Source organism: Nomascus leucogenys, chromosome 13 (assembly GCF_006542625.1).
Source record: "Nomascus leucogenys isolate Asia chromosome 13, Asia_NLE_v1, whole genome shotgun sequence".
NCBI classification, from domain to species: domain Eukaryota; kingdom Metazoa; phylum Chordata; class Mammalia; order Primates; family Hylobatidae; genus Nomascus; species Nomascus leucogenys.
Window position 1 is genome coordinate 72,835,516 of NC_044393.1, and position 18,838 is coordinate 72,854,353.

Genomic DNA, 18,838 nt, shown 5'->3' on the forward strand with positions numbered 1-18,838 from the left:
AGTAGCTGGGACTACAGGCGCCCGCCATCTCGCCCGGCTAATTTTTTGTATTTTTAGTAGAGACGGGGTTTCACTGTGTTAGCCAGGATGGTCTCGATCTCCTGACCTCGTGATCCACCCGCCTCGGCCTCCCAAAGTGCTTCAATATCACCAAAATTCAACTCTTTTCCCTTAATATTCAAATTCTATTTATATATGTTAATAATCCTAAAGTTTTAGCTACAATTTCTTTCAAAAATTCCATAGGAAGTTGCTGATATGGGTAAGAAATAGTTTTTGGGAAAAATGAGAGCTACTGAATAATATGGATAAAATCATTAAAAGCTTTTTCAGTGCCCAGGAATAATCTGAAAAATAACTAGATCGGTAAGTAAAGGTGAGTTAAGCAGTACAGAATGACCTGAAAGGCTGATTAGGATGTGAATTTTCAAATTTGCTCAGGTATCAGATTTTGGCATTTATGTAGTTGTACAAAATAAAGGACTTACTGAGAATATCCAGAATGTGGGGGCTAGAGGGTTGAATTGGGGTTACACTCAGACCTTCACAGACTTATCTGGTGGTCTGCTTTTACTTCTCATTCTTCCCTTTCTGCCCTCTCGCTTATCTTTACCAGTCAGTATCAGCAACACCATCCACAATAAGGATGCTACAAATTACTTTTAGTTTCTTATCTTTATATCTTAACAAAATTTAAGAATTAAGACAGAATTAGGAGTATCAGAATTAGGTACTCCCTGGCCAGGCACAGTGGCTCACGCCTGTAATCCCAGCACTTTGGAAGGCCAAGGCGGACGGATCATGAAGTCAGGAGTTCCACACTAGCCTGGCCAATATGGTGAAACCACGCCTCTAATAAAATACAAAAATTAGCCGGGCATGATGGTGCATGCCTATAATCCCTGCTACTCAGGAGGCTGAGGCAGGAGAATCACTTGAACCTGGGAGACAGAGGTTGCAGTGAGCTGAGATTGCGCCACTGACTCCAGCCCGGGCAACAGAGCAAGACCCCGTCTCAAAAAAGAAAAAAAAAAAAAAAAAAAAGAATTAGGCACTGTCTTCACTCATATGACTTTTCCTGAACTAAGTATTCAAATAGCAACTATAAACAATCAGACTCACCAGTAAAATATAAAAACAGAAAACAACAAAAATATTTTCTGCCACTTTAGCTTATATAAAAGCCATCTATTATACTATAGACGACTAGTAGCATGGAAATACAGTTGGATAAAGTTAAGTTTAATGATTTAAATTATCCAAGCTAGTACATTTTTGAAAAATCAGCTTCATATAACCTTGATTTATAACTCACTAGAGAAAGTAATTCAGCTGTCTCTGAGGAAGATTCAAGAATGAAGATAGGAACAAAATGTAAGTGATATGTGAAACAAGTAACAATGTTTAACTCATATCGTAATCAGACTGTGTGTTTCCCCTCTTCCTCTACCCAAAAATCAGACATGAATATATTATTATGCATCAACATTATCTCTTTAAGTCATTATAGACGAATTTCATTAGTACTAGTTAATACATTAAGTAAGCCTATAAAGAAAAATCCATATAATGGAGATATATAGAAAATTAGTATTAGATGGGAAATTAGAGTTTCTTTTCAAAATCGCCTTTCATTTTATTAATGAAAATGAAGGACAGTAAGAGTCAGGTGATCTTTATAAAGTCATATGATTAGTGACAGAAGCAAAGGTGTATTCTGGTATCTTGGTTCCTAGTCCACTACCCTTCCAATTAACTATTTTACTTCTTTTATTTTTTTTTTTTTTTGAGATGGAGTCTTGCTCTCTCGCCCAGGCTGGAGTGCAATGGCGCCATCTCGGCTCACTGCAACCTTCGCCTCCCGGGTTCAAGTGATTCTCCTGCCTCAGCCTCCCAGGTAGCTGGGACTACAGGTGCGTACCACTAAGCCTGGCTAATTTTTCATATTTTAGGAGAAATGGGGTTTCATCGTATTAGCCAGGATGGTCTTGATCTCCTGACCTCATGATCCACCTGTCTCGGCCTCCCAAAGTGCTGGGATTACAGGCGTGAGCTACTGTGCCCAGCCAACTATTCTACCTCTTATACCTCTTACACAAAAGTCAAAGTACAAGGTGGATAACACTGCTACTTTTACAAATGCCATAATACATTCTTTGTTTGCCAATTTATCAGTTTTCTTGGTCTGTGGTCCAACAATTCATTATTCAATAAATATTTACTAACAACTTACAGAATTTAGAAAAAAATGGATTTCTATACATTCAAGAGGTTAGGTACTTGGTTATTTCTGTTGACAATGGTTATTTACTTTAGGGTCTGAAGATGTTAGGAAATAAGTTTAAAATGGTATTCTAAAGCCAAATTAAGTATTTGTTTCAAGCGACACACTAAAAAAAGTGATAACCTGTTTAAGGTATAGAGCCATTTTTTAAACAACATAAAGTATATGAAAGATTTAGTAACAGATGTATGTACTCATTTCTACTAAAGTTTAATTAATTATTCCATTTATGAAATTACACTCATCCTAAGAACTACTATGTAAACATATAATGAAGGCGGGCTGTTTTCCTTCTTTTTCAAAAAACAAATGACAACTTATCTCCTTCTGATTAAGGACAACTGTTGCAGGAAAAGGTTTTTAAATGTTCTTGTGAACAGACATGTCTAGTTAATTTTAAATCTAAAAGAACTCAAGTTTCCCATTAATTACATAAGAAGCAAAGAAGCCTCACCAAGGAAAACAGCTGAAAAACAGGTGGCCTAGAGGCCTCTGATGTCAAGCATCACGAAGCTGAGAACAAATCATTGGAAAGCATATATGCTAAAATGTGAGACTGACCAATAAAGAAATTAGGAGTGAGGAAGATACTGAATTGCATTTTCGGAATGTATGTAAATTCTACATAAAGTATCTTTTTAATAATTAAAATGTGAAAAGATGTGGTAAACTGATAATCTAAATAAGGATCTGAGACAAAGCACCTGCATAGCTACTGGAGGACATGGTCCAGGGGCCCACTGCCACCTAGTGGTGGTGCACCAAATACAGTAAAGTAATAATGCTGCCTCCCAAACAGTGGTCTCCATTTAGTGGGGAAAGCAAGATAGTTGAATGTAAAGCAGTTTTAAAATATTACAACTTGTATTAATAATTATTTATTTCATTCTTTGTGTATTAATATATTAATTCCATATTATATGTATATTTTATAAGTATACAAATATTGGCAATACGTGCTGTATAATTTTGTCCTTTAACAACACTATTAAAAAAAAAAAATCCCTCCATTTATTTAATGAAAGAAGTCTGAAACCACTAAACCACTGAGCCAAATGATTAAAACTAAAGATTTAAAACCAATAGCCAACTCAGAGAAAGAAACTACATTTAATTCTTTTTTTTTTTTTTGAGACGAAGTCTTCCTCTTTTTGCCCAGGCTGGAGTGCAATGAATGATGTGATCTTGGCTCACTGCAACCTCTGCCTTCTGGGTTCAAGCAATTCTCCTGCCTCAGCCTCCCGAGTAGCTGGGATTACAGGCACGCGCCACCATGCCCAGCTAATTTTTGTACTTTTAATAGAGACAGGGTTTCGTTATGTTGGCCAGGCTGGTCTTGAACTCCTGACCTCAGGTGATCTGCCTGCCTCAGCCTCCCAAAGTGCTGGGATTACAGGCGAGAGCCACTGCACCTGGCCTGAAACTACATTTAATTCTAAGTGGGTCTCTTAGTAGGGGTAATAAAATTATGACACACCACTGTTACATAAAGAATTTTCAAATTCTATCTATTCATGGAAACTAGGTGCCTCTTCAGAAATTCATTTTGTAAATGTTCAGCCCTCCATATTCACAGTTCCATATCCATGCATTCCACATCCATGGATTCGACCAACTGTGGATTAAAAATAAAAACAGATGGGTTCATCTGTTCCGAACATGTACAGACCATTCCTGCTATTATTCCCCAGACAATACAGTATAACAACTATTTACCCAGCATTGCTTCTCAGCCTCTTGGCTAAGATCAAATGTACCCAGCACTTACACTGTATTAGGTATTATGAGTACTCTATAGAGGATTTAAAGCATATAGGAGAATCTGTAGTCATATGCAAATACTATGTCATTTGTATCGCAGACTTGAGTATCAATGAAGTTTTGTATATATGGGGGGATCCTGGAACTGATCCAACATGGATACATGTATTTACAACCTTAATTTTATTATTTCTACAGCATCTACACTTTAAAATATGGGGTTACTTTCCCCAAAGTGTTTTGATGACACCACTAGAAAGTCTTCTCCATTGGTACTCAATACTGTATATACTCTCCAAACTCAAAATAATGTAACAAATTCAAAAAGGTTGAAATACTAGGCTTATATCAAGGAAAATTTCTAATACTACATCAAAAGTTCACAGATGAGCAACCTGTAACTCAGCTGCTTCTGTTTCTTTTGCCTCTGCCATGTACCAATTTATATATCCTGAGACATGATATTTACCCTGTGTCTCAGTTTTGCCTTCAAAATCATCTTGACATAACATAGTGGTTAAGGGGCCAGGCTCTAGAGTCAAATCATCTGATGCTGAATCTTGCTTCACTACTTACTAGTTATGAGACCTTGAGCAAGTTACCTGTCTGTGCCTCAGTTTCCTTATCTATAAAAGAGATAATAGGAGCTACTTCAGAAGGTTGCTGAACAGTGCCTGGCAGGTAGTAAAAGATCATTAACTAGTAGTTGCTATTATTATTGTTGTCATCATCTTCATCAGAATAACTAGTATTTATTAAGCACTATGTTAAGCTTTGATTACTTCAATCCCCATAACAGCCCTAAAAAGTATTAATATTTCTATTCAAAAGAAAAAGTGAAACTATACAATATTTGGTACCTGTTAAGCACTACTGAAGGTAGTCAGGCATTTAAAAAATTAATAATAAGGTAAATAACCCAGAATTTAACACAGCAACATTTGGTTCATGTTTCTGTATCAGGAAAAGAAATTTAAGGACAAAATCAAAAGGCAACATATCTGTTTAAAAGAAACAAACCCCAACAATCACCAATAGCTGTCATATATTAAGAACTTCGTATTACGTAAGTTTTCCTTGAATAATCATTCTAGGTTCTGATAAGAGGATTTGAGATATGCTTTTAAAAAGCAGCCATTTTCTCTATCATAACAAAGTGTCCTGGAGAATGGTTCTTTACCTTCATAGAGTCAGGGACCTCATTTAAATATAATTAAACCCATAGATCCTCTCTCTCCAGAGAAAAGAACATATTTAGCACATAATTGCAGGGAGTTTATGAAGTCTAGAGTAAGAATTTCTACCCCTGCGACCTTATCTTTTACATCCTGGTATTCTGCTTTTACTCTCTGGTATTCAATGTTTTTTAAAAAAATGAATTCATAATACTTCAAGTGGTCATTATCAAATTAAAGAGCATTATACGGAGCTAAATTAGTTCTAAATACACCATAACAGTAGGTGTTCATTCTGAAAGGGGCTTCATATAACACATAACCAATGTGAAATCATATTTTGAAATAAGAATGGAAGATAAATCTTAAAGTAGGAAATTAACAAATACACTAGACAAAATGTACTGCCTCTAGGAAAAATGTTAAGGCCCGATTGTACACTTAGTCAACTGTGAATCCAGAATTAAGATATAAGTATTAGTGATCTTCACCCTATGTATTCTTTCTTCATGTTAGAAAAATATCGAAGAATATTAAGTCTCATCTGTCAATCATTAATTAAAAATAGGAACACAATAAACTGTATAATTTGATCATAGATACTAAATATTACTCATGTATGGTACATGGTTCCACAAGGATAAACATGTAAAAGATACTAAATATTACTAACGTATGGTACATGTTTCCACAAGGATTAAACTGTCATCTAAAATCTTAAAAGATTAATAATCGTCAAAAAGCTTACCATTTGGGGGATCTCGTCTTTTCTCTGTTAGAAAATAAATTAGAATAATATTATTAAATATATGTAAGACAACATCAACATAAAAAAATTAATTCACTAAACTATCTTATTCCTAAATTGACGTATGTGTGACTAAGGAAGATTTTTCAGAAGACCCGACATTTAAGCAGAGATCTAAATAAAATAAGGAAGGGAACAATACATTCAAAGGCCCCAAGGAGGGTGCAACATGAAAGAACATCATGAAGGCTGGACTACAGTGAACAAAAGGCACAGTGAAAGGAGACCAGTAAGAAGGAAAGTCAGGGACTAGATCATGTAGGGTTCCATAGGCCACGGTTAAGCACTATAGATTTTATGTGTATATGATAGGAAGCTCTTACAGAATTTTAAATAGAGAAAGTGATATAACCTAATCTACAATTCTGAAAGTTTACTCTGGCTACTGTATAGAAAAGAGATAGTAAAAAGGACTGAGTAGCAACAGGGAGACTAGTCAGAGAGCTAGTGTGGCAGCCCAGCTGACAGATCATGGCGGCCTGGATTAGGATGGTAGCAGCAGAAATGGTAAGAAATAGTCAGACAGGACATGTTTTTGAAGGCAGAGTCAATAGGACTCTGATAGGATTTATGAGGGACCATGGTGAGCCTGAGGGATAAGATGGAACAAATGCCTTTTACTGAAACAAGGAAGATTAGTAGAAGAATAGGAACGGGTCTGAGTGGGGCTAAGGTTCAGGATACAGGACATGGATCAAATATTCTGCTCAGACGTGGTAAGTCTAAAGGCTATTCTGCCACTTGAGTACACAGAGTCTGAAGGTCAGGGAAGATGTCTCAGAACTGAAGAAAAAACTTAGAGAGTCATTGGCATACAGTTTTTGGAACTACAGAACTGGATGAAAGCACATGTTCTTTCTCCTGAAACTGATCTGCTTAAGATGATTTTGGAGAGGTTCCCCTTTCCTAGTCACCTTTCTCCACTTTATAAGAGAAAGGCCTGGTACACTGTTGTCGAATAATAGTTCTACACCAATTAATTTAAAGCTTTATACTATCCTGCATTGTTCTGTAATTGTTTTATATGTGTTTGAGTTGTCTCACACACTAAACTAAGTTCCTTATGGGTTTTATACTATATAGTATTAGGAACAAAATAGAAAGACAACGCAATGTTTACAGATCTTGTTAGCAACTCTGCTTATTTGCTTCTAAGCTTACCTAAAGTCTTTGTTTACAAAGTATAAAATACTTTTAAAACTTTACAAACAATGCTATCACAAATGCAAAATTAAAAGTCAATATATATGAAATTTTATCAACAAAAAACGTTATTGGAATGGGCCCTTCAGTAAATCTAAAAAAAATAGTTCTCAACAAAAACATTACTTATTTTAAGGTAAGGACCACCAAATTTTTTTGTAAACAGTAAATATTTCAGGTAATAGTTTTGGCTGTGAGGACCATATAATCACTGTCATCACTATTTAACTGTGTTGTGGCAAAAAAGTAGCCAAAGACAACATGTAAACCAATGAATACAGCGAAGTTTCAGTAAACTTTTATTTACAAAAACAGGAAATGGACCACACTTGTCCCACGAGCATTAGTTTGCTGGCCCGATTTAAGTAATTAAAAAAAGGGTTACCAGATTTCCTTTGTCGACGGCCCAACAGGTCTGTAACTGCTTTTCGGAATTTTTTTGCTTCTTCTTCATTGGCAAAATTAAGAGCAACTTGACAAGTCTGAAATATTTTCATCACAAAGGGGAAACAACAGAATGTATGAATTTAGCTTTACATCATAAAACAATGAGCAAAAGAAGTATATTTCTGAAGAATGAAAGGTTAATTTTACTAGCAGATAAGACATTATTTTATGATCTGAATAACAACACAAAAGCATGAAGAAGTTCAAGTAAAAGATGACTATTAGAGAAGTTACCTATCACAGCAGACACAAATACTAATTTGAATATTTCATCTTCAGCAAAAAAATAAAAACAGTAAATTGAATTTGATCTTTCAATAAGGCTCTATAAATAATTTGGATTAGAAAAAGCAAGCAATGAAAAAAGTAAAGATGGCAATAAAGAAAAATATGACTTACATCTCCAGCAAAGGTATGAAAATATCCTCTAGGACTATTATATACAAAGTTATTGTATAGCTCTTGTTCCCACAATAGTTTCCCATCCTAGAAAAAAGTTAAAAATTAAAATAAGAACTACCAAAACATAATCTCTAGGAATGAAACAAAGAAGATGACTCATATTAAGAAAATTGTTTATATTAAAAATAACTTTTACATGCACACATGTAACATTTATAATATATAAATAGTGTCACAATCTAATCAGCAATTTCTTAAAACTGTAAACACTGGATAACGTATCTTTCATAAAACCTACATATCAACTTAGTTTACTTCAGCTAAGATACAATCTCACTAGCCAACCATTTCCAAATTCAGTTACTTGGTCAAATACATAACCAGAATAATTACTAGGTCATCAATGTTACATGGAAGGAATAGGATACTTTTGCACATGAACTGATTACCAAAGCACAGTTCCACCAGCAATATTTAGACAACGTACTATCAAACACTGCAGGAATACTTTATATTCTTTTCCTCAATTTTATAGATGTGGGAGGGTCAAATATACCTTCCTTGTACTGCTAATTAACCATCTTCAAATTCTTAACTTTTGCAGAGTAACTTTCTAATTATATACTAGTATAAGTAGTATTAATCATGATGCAGAAAGAGACTGATAATTAAAATGTATTAAGGTTAAACTATGGATAAGAGTGCCATGATGACTGCCATATCTATTGCCATAGTATAAAAAATATGTTGAATCTTAATACCAAAGGTGACTTATGAGTGTCCAGCAATTGGAAATAAGTGGTTAGAGAAAGATAGTCATTGCCCTATTCAGAAATGCAAGGTTCTACCTAGACAACAATTTAAAAATATGTAAAATACACTGTTCACACATTATAACCACTGCAGTGGAATTCCTTTCTTCTTAGTATGTGTATGCCATTTCTAAATAGTGCTTCTCAATGGTTATGAGAAATATGTCAAAGCACTTGGAGGTTTCTTTCAAACTATGTAAACTATGTATGTGTTCCCCACCCCCCAGAATCACTGCCATAGTAAGCCACTGCTAGTGACTACTAGTAAGCCACTGCTAGTGACAGAAGCATGTCGTATCTCTCAGCTGTCTTGGAAGCAGACATTAAGAAGCACTAATTTAGCTCGGGACTGGTGGCTCGGGCCTGTAATCCCACCACTTTGGGAGCCTGAGGCAGGAGGATCACTTGAGTCCAGGAGTTTGAATCCAGCCTGGGCAAAACAGCAGAACCTATCTCTACAAAAAAAATACAAAAATTAGCCAGGTGTGGTAGCATGCACCTGTAGTCACAGCTACTCAGAAGGCTGAGGTGGGAAGATTGCTTGGGCCAAGGAGATGAAGGTTGCAGTAAGCTGTGCACTCCAGGCTGGGTGACAGCAAGAGCAAGACCCTGTCTCAAAACAACAACAACAACAAAAGAAGCACTAATTTACCAAATACCATAACTGAGATCTCATTTAATCTCAGTGAAATACTTCATAACAGAGCAAGATGGTTATCTGATTTTACAAATAAAGCTGAGACCAGAGGTGTAAAAATCTCTTGAATGTTATCTATCAGGTCATATTAGCGCCCAAGAGTTTAGAGGCAGTTTTAGTTTTTTGTAATTAAAATCTCATTGCACTTATTGCCACATATAAATATTAATCACGGAGGCTTACTTACAGAAAGGTTTTTAAAAAAACGGAGACTTCATCTTAGCAAAATATTTTTATGACAACTGTAAGAAATGAATACCTAACAAAGGGTATCCAATCTATAGCTATGTGATTTATGATTGGGGGGAGGGATGTAAAGCTATGAAAATCTGAATATATCTATCATGAGAAACAACATAAGGAAAAATGAGTAGCAAACAGATTTTTATAGATATTGAAATGTTTTAAACCTGGGCTAAATAATAGTACATACTGAGCTAAAATATTATTTTGTTGTTCCCTGAACAGACTATGTACGCTATTCTATAATGAACAAGGTGGAATAAAAGAGTATCATTAAAAAAAATAGAGTATAGAGAAAGCCCAAGAACCAACAGGCATAATTTAAAAAAAAAAAAAAGCTTTAATGCATTGTAGCAGTAGAAAGATAAAATAGGAAACTATTCACATTCTGGCTTCAGACATGTTCCCAGTTGGTCATGATTTCCATATGTCAATATCTAAAAACCAAGCTTCACTCTTCTAATATTAGTTTATGTACAAATTTAAATATCACATATAGGATAAACAAATCTAAACCAAATTATAATTGATATAGAAAACCTAATCACCTAGTTTAAAGTGAAAGCAAAACAAAACTCACCTTAATGTCAAATATTCTTAAAAAATAAGATCTCTGTGGATTGTCCTTAACAAGACAAGCAACACCACTGCACTTCTTTGACCACATACAGTTCCGATCTGCTGCATATAACTGCACCACTGCTGAAGACATAGTCTGCAAAATATAAAATTTATAATCATTAGGTTCAAAATAATATGTAGATGATCATAGCTCCTGCTGACAGCTTGACTGCAACCACCCAGCTAAGCTGCTCCTAAATTCCTGATTCACAGAAACAAGGAGATAATAAACATGTATTGTTATTTTAAGCCACTAGTTTTTGAAGTAATTTCTTATGCAGTAATAAATAACTAATATAATAATCATATAACAATAATTACTTAAAACATTTATTGATGCTTAAAATGTGCTAGGAAGTGTGTTAATCACTTTTAAATATAGCCTCATTTGTTATTACTATGATAACTTCATTTTTTACTTGAGAAACCCAACACTAAAGAGGGTAATTTGCCCAATACCACACAGCTAAATGGCAGAGCTAAAATTCCAAATCCAGGCAATTTGTGACTTCAAATCTAGCATTCTTACTCCCCCTATTATACTGTTTCCCAATAAAGTGAACGCTTAAGCAATGAAGTAGCAGCATTAGTAATGGCTGATTTCTATAAAGCAGTTAAGCACTTATCTAGATAAGGACTGAGACAAACTTGAAAGCAGTATTACCACCCTAGAAGGCAGATTATAGTATCTCCTTTCTAAAGTGAGTTTAAGGTTGTAAGTGATTTGCACAAGGGGCCACACAGTTTTAACGCTATACTGAGGATATGAAAAATATTTGAGTGACTATTGTCTAAATTTTACCAAGGATAGTCCCTAAATAGAACCCTTTCAGATGTATAGGAGTGAAGCTAACTCGTTACATGCAATGGACAATTTAGGGCGTTAGATTTTCCAGTACACCATGTTGCCCCCTTCCTCAAGACTATATCATGAAAAGGTGTAAACTAATTTTATTCTAAATTAAGTTTATTTTATAACCTAGAATGTAACTATTCAACCTTAAGTTTCTATGAAAGTGATACACACATATACTGATAAAGCACTTACAAATCCTCTGAAAGCCATAATTATGTTTTCTGATCCAGTAATTTCACTTTTAAACTAGAAATTAAGAAAATCATTTAGAATATAATACTTCATATTTTAATGTAAATATAAAAATAAAATATTTCATATAAATATATATTTTTTTAAAGAGGAAGAACTGAAATAACCTAAAATAGGAGCTGATTAAGTAATTATGGTATCTTAGTTCAATGGAATTTGGGCTCTGTAATAAAAAATAGACTACATTAAGATTTGAAGATATGCTGTTTTAGGTTTACTTAACTATGCCTGAGGGGTGTCCTCTTTTGGTAAGAGGAATTTCAAAGAACAATTATATGCACAAATCTTTTATAACTATATACTAAAGTCAGAAATGTAAGATCAGTATACTGTTAGGATCAAAAGTCCATAAACAATTGCTCAGATAACAATGTTCAATGTTACGTTTTTAACATTACAGACCAAATTCAACCTTGAACTTCACACACAGTGCTGAGTAGGACATAAAGAAACAGAAAAATTTCTACAAGAGTCATTAAAAATTATGATAACTTAAAAACAAAAAATGTGTATACTGGGACACTGGGTTTCAAAGAGGAGACTGAAGATTGTGGGACACTTTTTGGCCTGCTCAAAACACACTTGTGTTTGCAAGTGCACAATCTCAGGATGATAGTGCCACAGGCATCCTGCTGCCAGCACTGAAAACTTCAGAAAAATGGGTCTTGCATACACTATCTAAAGGTATCAAATACCAGGCTGAAGAATTCAAAAATCAAGCAAGCAAATTTGTTAGTTCTAAGGAGAATTCATATAAAGTCTTTTTTAGTATGGTACTGTGAAAATACATTCATTTCTAAAAAGGAAAGCAATTAGGAAATTAGATGTACCAAAATGAAGATCTAAAAATCTCCCTACTTTACTTTTTACCAGAAATCAAGAAGTAACAGCTCACACACACACAAAAAAGTTATTCAGTAGGGTCTGAAATTCCATTATGAAAATCCCCTTGCTAGCCAAAGGACTAAATATTCACGATGTTATAAATATTCATGTTGTAAAACATTGTGTGGCTATATATGTGAACTTTAAAAAACAAAACAAAAAAACCCAAACTAAAAAACATTTAAACCTTTAGATACACTTAAATTCTTAAAACACCTGCTTAAGAAATAAAGACTAACAATGCTATAATTTTTCACAGACAGCATACTGCATTATAAACATTAAAACTAAAAAAGCAACTATTCAAAAGCAATTTCCAGTAGCTGGATTTTCAAAAATTTGCTACACTCTTATTATCAGTCTGTCTGTTTCATTAATTCTTACCTTCATCTGGCAGTCTGAAAATGACATACCACAGCACCTTGTAAAGCCTTTTCTAATTCAGAATAATAACAGTGAATATGAGAATAACTAGCATACATTTAATACAGTATATTAATGCTAGACAATATAAAAACAGTCACTAATCCCCACACTCTAGATTGACAGTGACTTAATTAAGTTTTTAAAGACATTCCTTCCATTCCTTTAGATAATTACAATGAATCAATTCCATTCCTTCTTGTCTTTCATAATTAAGAAGATATTAATGAAAAACAACCTAAGAACAAGTGCTTAGGAAGGGAAATCTATTTCTTATTACCCTAATAATGTTAAGGTTAAAATCTGCTAATTAAAAGGAAAAAAAGTACTGTATCAACTTTGGTAGAAACAGAACCTGTCGTATCTTGTGTATTCCTGATATTTCAGTACTGAGTAACCGTAATAACATATTCATTCTCAGAACTTTGATGATCAAGGGCAGGAAGAACATGAGGGATGTATTCCAGGAAGTGAATTCCCTCCCACTGTCCTTCTGCCCGGGACTTCCATCTCTTTGAAGTTGACTCTGCACCAGTCGAGAAGTATTTCTCTGATTCCTTAGGTTGAAATGACTTCTTTTGTTTTTTTTTTTTTTTTTTTTTTTTTTTTTTCACATTTCTGAAGTGCTTGTTTATGTACCTTGTGTTACTTTGTTATTCCACTGGTCTTACTCTACATCAGAATAATTTTCTGTATTGATTTCCTAACCACTAAAAAGACTGCAATTCCCATAAGCACTTAAAGTAGTTCTGCAAGCTTATACTTTCACTCCACCTATACTTTGTCCCCAAGTGAACAAGTATTTGTTAAAAACTACATGTTCTGATTTTGATAATGATACTACAATAATAAGAGAATGACTGATTTTAGGATATATAGCCTGAAATATTATAAAGAGGCATTATGTCTGCAACTTATTCTCACGTTATTCAGTAACATGCATGTATACATATAGAGAGAGAAAAAAAAACGTGGTAAATGTAATAAACATTTGGCAAATCTGGATGAAGGATATATACAAGTTCTCTGTACTGTATCTGCAAGTATGAAATTATTTCTAACTTTAACAATCACAAATGATTCATTAAAATGTATGACCCTTAGCTCTCTTTCATAACCACAGCTATCTTGAGAAGGTGGTCCTCTCCCCAGAGCCATTACTACCTCTATATATGTTAGCCACTGCTGCAATGGCCCAAAACTAAGAAAACTCCCACTTCCTCCTATTCCCTCTATATGTGTATCAACTTTCTTAAAAGTTCTGTCCTGAGTAAGACTTAAACCACAAACATTCAGCACTTCTACTGTTTAAATTCCTTTCACATTTTCAGAACAACCACATTATGTAACAGGTCAGAGTAAGAATTTTAGATCAGGAAAATAGGTATTTCTTTGACTACAGAAACAGCTAGATAACGAAAAGACTAGAAAATACTAGGAGTCACAGGGATCCTTGTTTTTAGCCATCAACTGCCTACAACAAATACTAAGATGACTTAATACTGAATAACTGAATATTTAATAATAATTATTTTAATAATCTAATAAATATACAATGTTGTTAAAGAAAATATTTAAACATATTTTCTCTTTTTGTTTTTGAGACAAGGTCTTGCTCTGTCACCCAGGCAAGAGTGCAATGGTGAGTGAGATCGCACACCGCAGCATCAAGCCCCTAGGTTCAAGTGATCCTCCTACCTCACTCAGCCTTCTGAGTAGCTGGGACTACCAGCACACACTACTATGACTGGCTAATTTTCTAATATTTTGTAGAGATGCAGTCTAACTATGTTGCGCAGGCTGGTCTCAAACTCCTGACCTCAAGTGATCCTCCTACCTTGGCCTCCTAAAGTGTTGGGATTACAGATGTGAGCCACTGTGACTGCCCAAAAACATATTTTCAATAAATATCCAAAATACACTAAATGTGGGGGGAAAATCATATGACTTAATAAAATAAAGTCTTTTCTATGACCATGTTGGCTTAGATTAACAGTCAAATACTCCAACTTTTATACGTACGCATGTATCTGAATGTGTATTTGGCCTCAAATGTCTGAAAACTAACATGGGAAAATCCATTCTAAGTTTTCTCATTATATAAAAGCTAAGATTTAAATACATTCCTAGATGCTCTGATGATATATTTACATGAAATGACCTATTATTACTCTGAATATACAGTTGGCCCTTGAACAATACAGGTGTGAACTGTGTGGGTCCACTTACATGCAGATCTTTTTCACTAAATACAGTCAGGACTCCATATCGCAGGGTTCTGCACCCGAAACCAAACGTGGATTGAAAAATACAGTTATTAGCAGGATGAGACACCCACAAAACAGGAGGGGAGACTTTTCACATGGGTGGGTTCTGAAGGACCTCAATATGTGTGAACTTTGGTATCTGTGGGTGGCCCTAGAACCAATCCCCCATGGATACTAAGAGATGACTGTAAAATTTTAATCTATACATTATAAAAAGTAGTATAAAAGAAATGCAAAGAATTCGGTTGAATTCTTACAGTTTATCATGCAGTGATCTCATGAAACAGTGTTCTAAATAATTAAAGTAGCAACACCTGTTATATGCCTACCTCAAAACCCAATACAGAAATCATAAATTTAAAAAAGAAAAACATGTATCTGGCAGGGAACAAAAACTCCTGAGAGTGGTGAGTATCAGTAAGAACTATCCAGGAAAAGAAAACACAAAAATTCACTTTGGAGAGAAGGGATCTTATCACCTGGTAATTTCTACAATGAGAAATAACCAGAAAATAAACAAAAACAGTACACGTTTTAAAAAGAATATGGCAATGACAAAAGACTCCACAAGAAATAATTTTTTAAAAAAAGCAAACCCGGAGGAATGAAGGAGGAAAACCACAAAAGCAAAAAGTAACAAACAGAATCTCAACAGTGAAGAAAAACGGAGCCAGATAAAAACAGCTGCTATCTTAGGGACCAAACACAAAGAGTCTTTTAGATCTTAGCAGCTTTTTAAGAAAATTTCTATGCCAGACATATTTGTTCACCAAATGTTGATGAAGAACCTACTATGTACAAGGGGCTGGGATAACTGGGGGTGAGGACAAGAATGAAAATGAGGGCAAATACAAAAATGAATTAGACAAGGTTCTAAAACATCTAGCTAATGGGGAGACTGGCATTAATAACTATTAAAATGCTACTAGGAAAAATTAGTATGCAAGAAAAATGTAAAACCTAACTAGTGTAGGAAGGCTTCCCTGAGGTGACATCTTACCTGAAGATGAAAAAGGGTGAGTCAAGTGAACAAAGCGTTGGTGAGAAGTAAGTATGGAGGAAATGGCATTCTAAGTAGACTCATCAAAAAAGACCCTACCATAGGAAAGTTTGGTGAACTGTGTGGAGTAGGAAATAAGAAAGAGAAGAGTGGCATGGATTGAAGACACAGATTTAATGTTAAAGTAATACAAAACACAGCTCAATTCTGTGATTTAAAGAGATAAACAGTCATATACAGTTTGGAAACCTTGACTGGAGATTTGGTACAGTAGCACATCATTCCTTAATGGCCTTTGATTCAAGTTCTTATATATTATCTTCCTCCACTTATGCTGGATTTGTCTATGTGACTTGTTTTGACAAAGAAAACATTGGTAAATGGAAGGAGAAGTGGGAATACTTGTATCTTGTAGCTTGCCCTTTTGGAAGTGCTGCCCTAAAACCTGGAATCAAAGCCCACATGGAGAGCAAGGCCCTAGTCCATTTCAACTGTCCTTTCTGAGCCCAGTCCCTACATTCTGGTGACATTAGTCACCAGTAGACCAATCACTCAATCTACAGAATGAGAAATATGTTGATACTGCTATAAGTCACAAAGCATTAGGTGGTTTGTTTGCAACAACAGATAACAGATGTAGGGGATTGTTTTAATATACTAAAAGACGTATGACCTATAAGAAATGGCTCTACATCTTCCTCCATTCCATTTCTACCAGTATAGTTATGACAAATTTTTGGTTACAAATCATAAAAGTTTTAGACCTCACTTTCATTATCAGTGCACATTCCTGTTTGGAACCATTTAAAAAATCACTTTATTATATACAAAAGCCATATGGAAAGGTGTGTGCTAGACAGCAGGCTTAGGTCATTCACAACCACACACCAATCTTATATACTGCCTATGATTTAAATTCATATAGCCAGAAAATTGCAAAGTATTATGTGGCACAGACCTTTAGCATTACCAGCAAACAACCAAAATTAGATGTTAAAACTAAAAATGGCAAGTCTTACTGTATTCTCCTTAACTTTGTACTACCAGAATGATAATCATATACAGATAAAGGTGAGAGGAATACTGATCTCATTATAGACTGGGTTATATTTGCAAATGGGTGAGGACACTGTGTTAAAAGGACAGCTCATAGGTGTGGCTTGTTCTCTTCTGGCCTACTCTGTAACTTAAGTGGATCTACTTAAAAGGAGTTTTTCCTCTCTCTTTGGTCTCCTTTTCCTTCTGTTTCTTGCAAATTCAGTTGGATTACAGTAAAACCTGAAATTTGGGTCTGGATTTTCAGGGAATACAGTTGGAAAGCGGGTACCCTAGGAGTCCCAGCTCACCAATGAGTTTATTTTTATTTTTATTTATTTAGACGGAGGCTCACTCTCTCACCCAGGGTGGAGGAGTGCAATGGCACGATCTTGGCTCACTGTAACCTCTGCCTCCGAGGTTCAAGCAATTCTCCCACCTCAGCCTCCCAAGAAGCTGGGATTACAGGAACCCACCATCATACCCAGCTAATTTTTGTTATTTTTGTAGAGATGGGGTTTCAGCATGTTGGCCAGGCTGGTCTTGAACTCCTGACCTCAGGCGATCCACTTGCCTCACCCTCCCAAAGTGTTGGGATTACAGGAGTGAGCCACTGTGCCCGACCGAAAGTTTAACATTACTAGTGGAGCCCCCAGTCCTGATAACAAGGGGAAAAAACAGAGAGATAATAGACGGAGGGAGCGTGCAACTGCAGGATGGAGGGAGAGAGAGGGAAAGAAACAGAGAGAGAGAGAGGAAGGGAGGAAGGAAGGGGCAGAGAAAGAGAGATTTTTGTTTTTTAACTTTGCTACTACTCTTCCGTGGGAAGTTTGGGATGAGAGGGTGAAAAGTAGTTACTGTAGTTCCTGGTGGGATGTGGGTATTCCTGAATGCTAGAGCCAAATAGCACTTAATACCATTTCACCATATATTTTATCAAGCATATAATCCAATCCCCTAATTTTACAGATGAGCTCAATTTATTTGCCAGAGGTCACATATTATACAGCTTTGGATGAATTTCCCAATCAGCTGCTAATTCTATACTCAACATACACTACATAATCAGTGATTCATCCCAATTCCTAATTTGTCATATTTTTGCCCTATGCCAGCTAAATGATTCTCCAAGAAGGATATATCCTTAATATAGTTTTATTCCTCTAACGCTCCCTTTTGGTCTGTTTTTTACCTTAATTTTGGGGCAGGGAAAATAGCAGGGAGGGAGAGTTTGTGGTAGTGGTTGTAGAAAGTAAAGGATTGCTGGTGCATGAGGAAAAAAAGATGTTTATGAAGGGAAAAACTCCAAACAGACATTAAGTTGTTTGTTCTGGGGAAAAGAGGTGAACTTACCATGAAGCTAATTAAGTTTAAGTTTCAGGATCTTTTACTTCGTAGAGTCCCTTACAAGGCTTGGATTATTCTCCTTTGGGACACAGGACCAGTGGCAACTGCAGCCTCATGCCTAGGGGCTCCTCTTTAGCTATCCCTGAAGATGATTGTGGAACTTCTATCAAGAATGCACTATCTCTGTATCCACCTAGCTCCTAGCAGTAATGTCCCATCCCTCTTGGACCACATGATGCATCCAGACTCAATCTTTAACCCAAGGATTTGCATGAGTGTTACCCAGCTCCTGCTGGGTGTGACATACTATGATCCAACTA

The 18,838-nt window shown here is 35.3% G+C and overlaps 1 protein-coding gene across 1 annotated transcript in view; it reads right to left on the minus strand.

Moving 5' to 3' along the window:
- WASL (WASP like actin nucleation promoting factor) overlaps positions 1 to 18,838 on the minus strand; it is a 68,224-nt gene that overhangs the window by 16,939 nt on the left and 32,447 nt on the right. The window contains exons 2-5 of the mRNA XM_003261267.4: positions 10,413 to 10,547; positions 8,078 to 8,164; positions 7,617 to 7,713; positions 5,969 to 5,992 (exon numbers count right to left, since the gene is read on the minus strand). Of these exons, the coding sequence (XP_003261315.1) occupies positions 5,969 to 5,992; positions 7,617 to 7,713; positions 8,078 to 8,164; positions 10,413 to 10,547 (343 nt within the window). The remainder of the gene's footprint in view (positions 1 to 5,968; positions 5,993 to 7,616; positions 7,714 to 8,077; positions 8,165 to 10,412; positions 10,548 to 18,838) is intronic.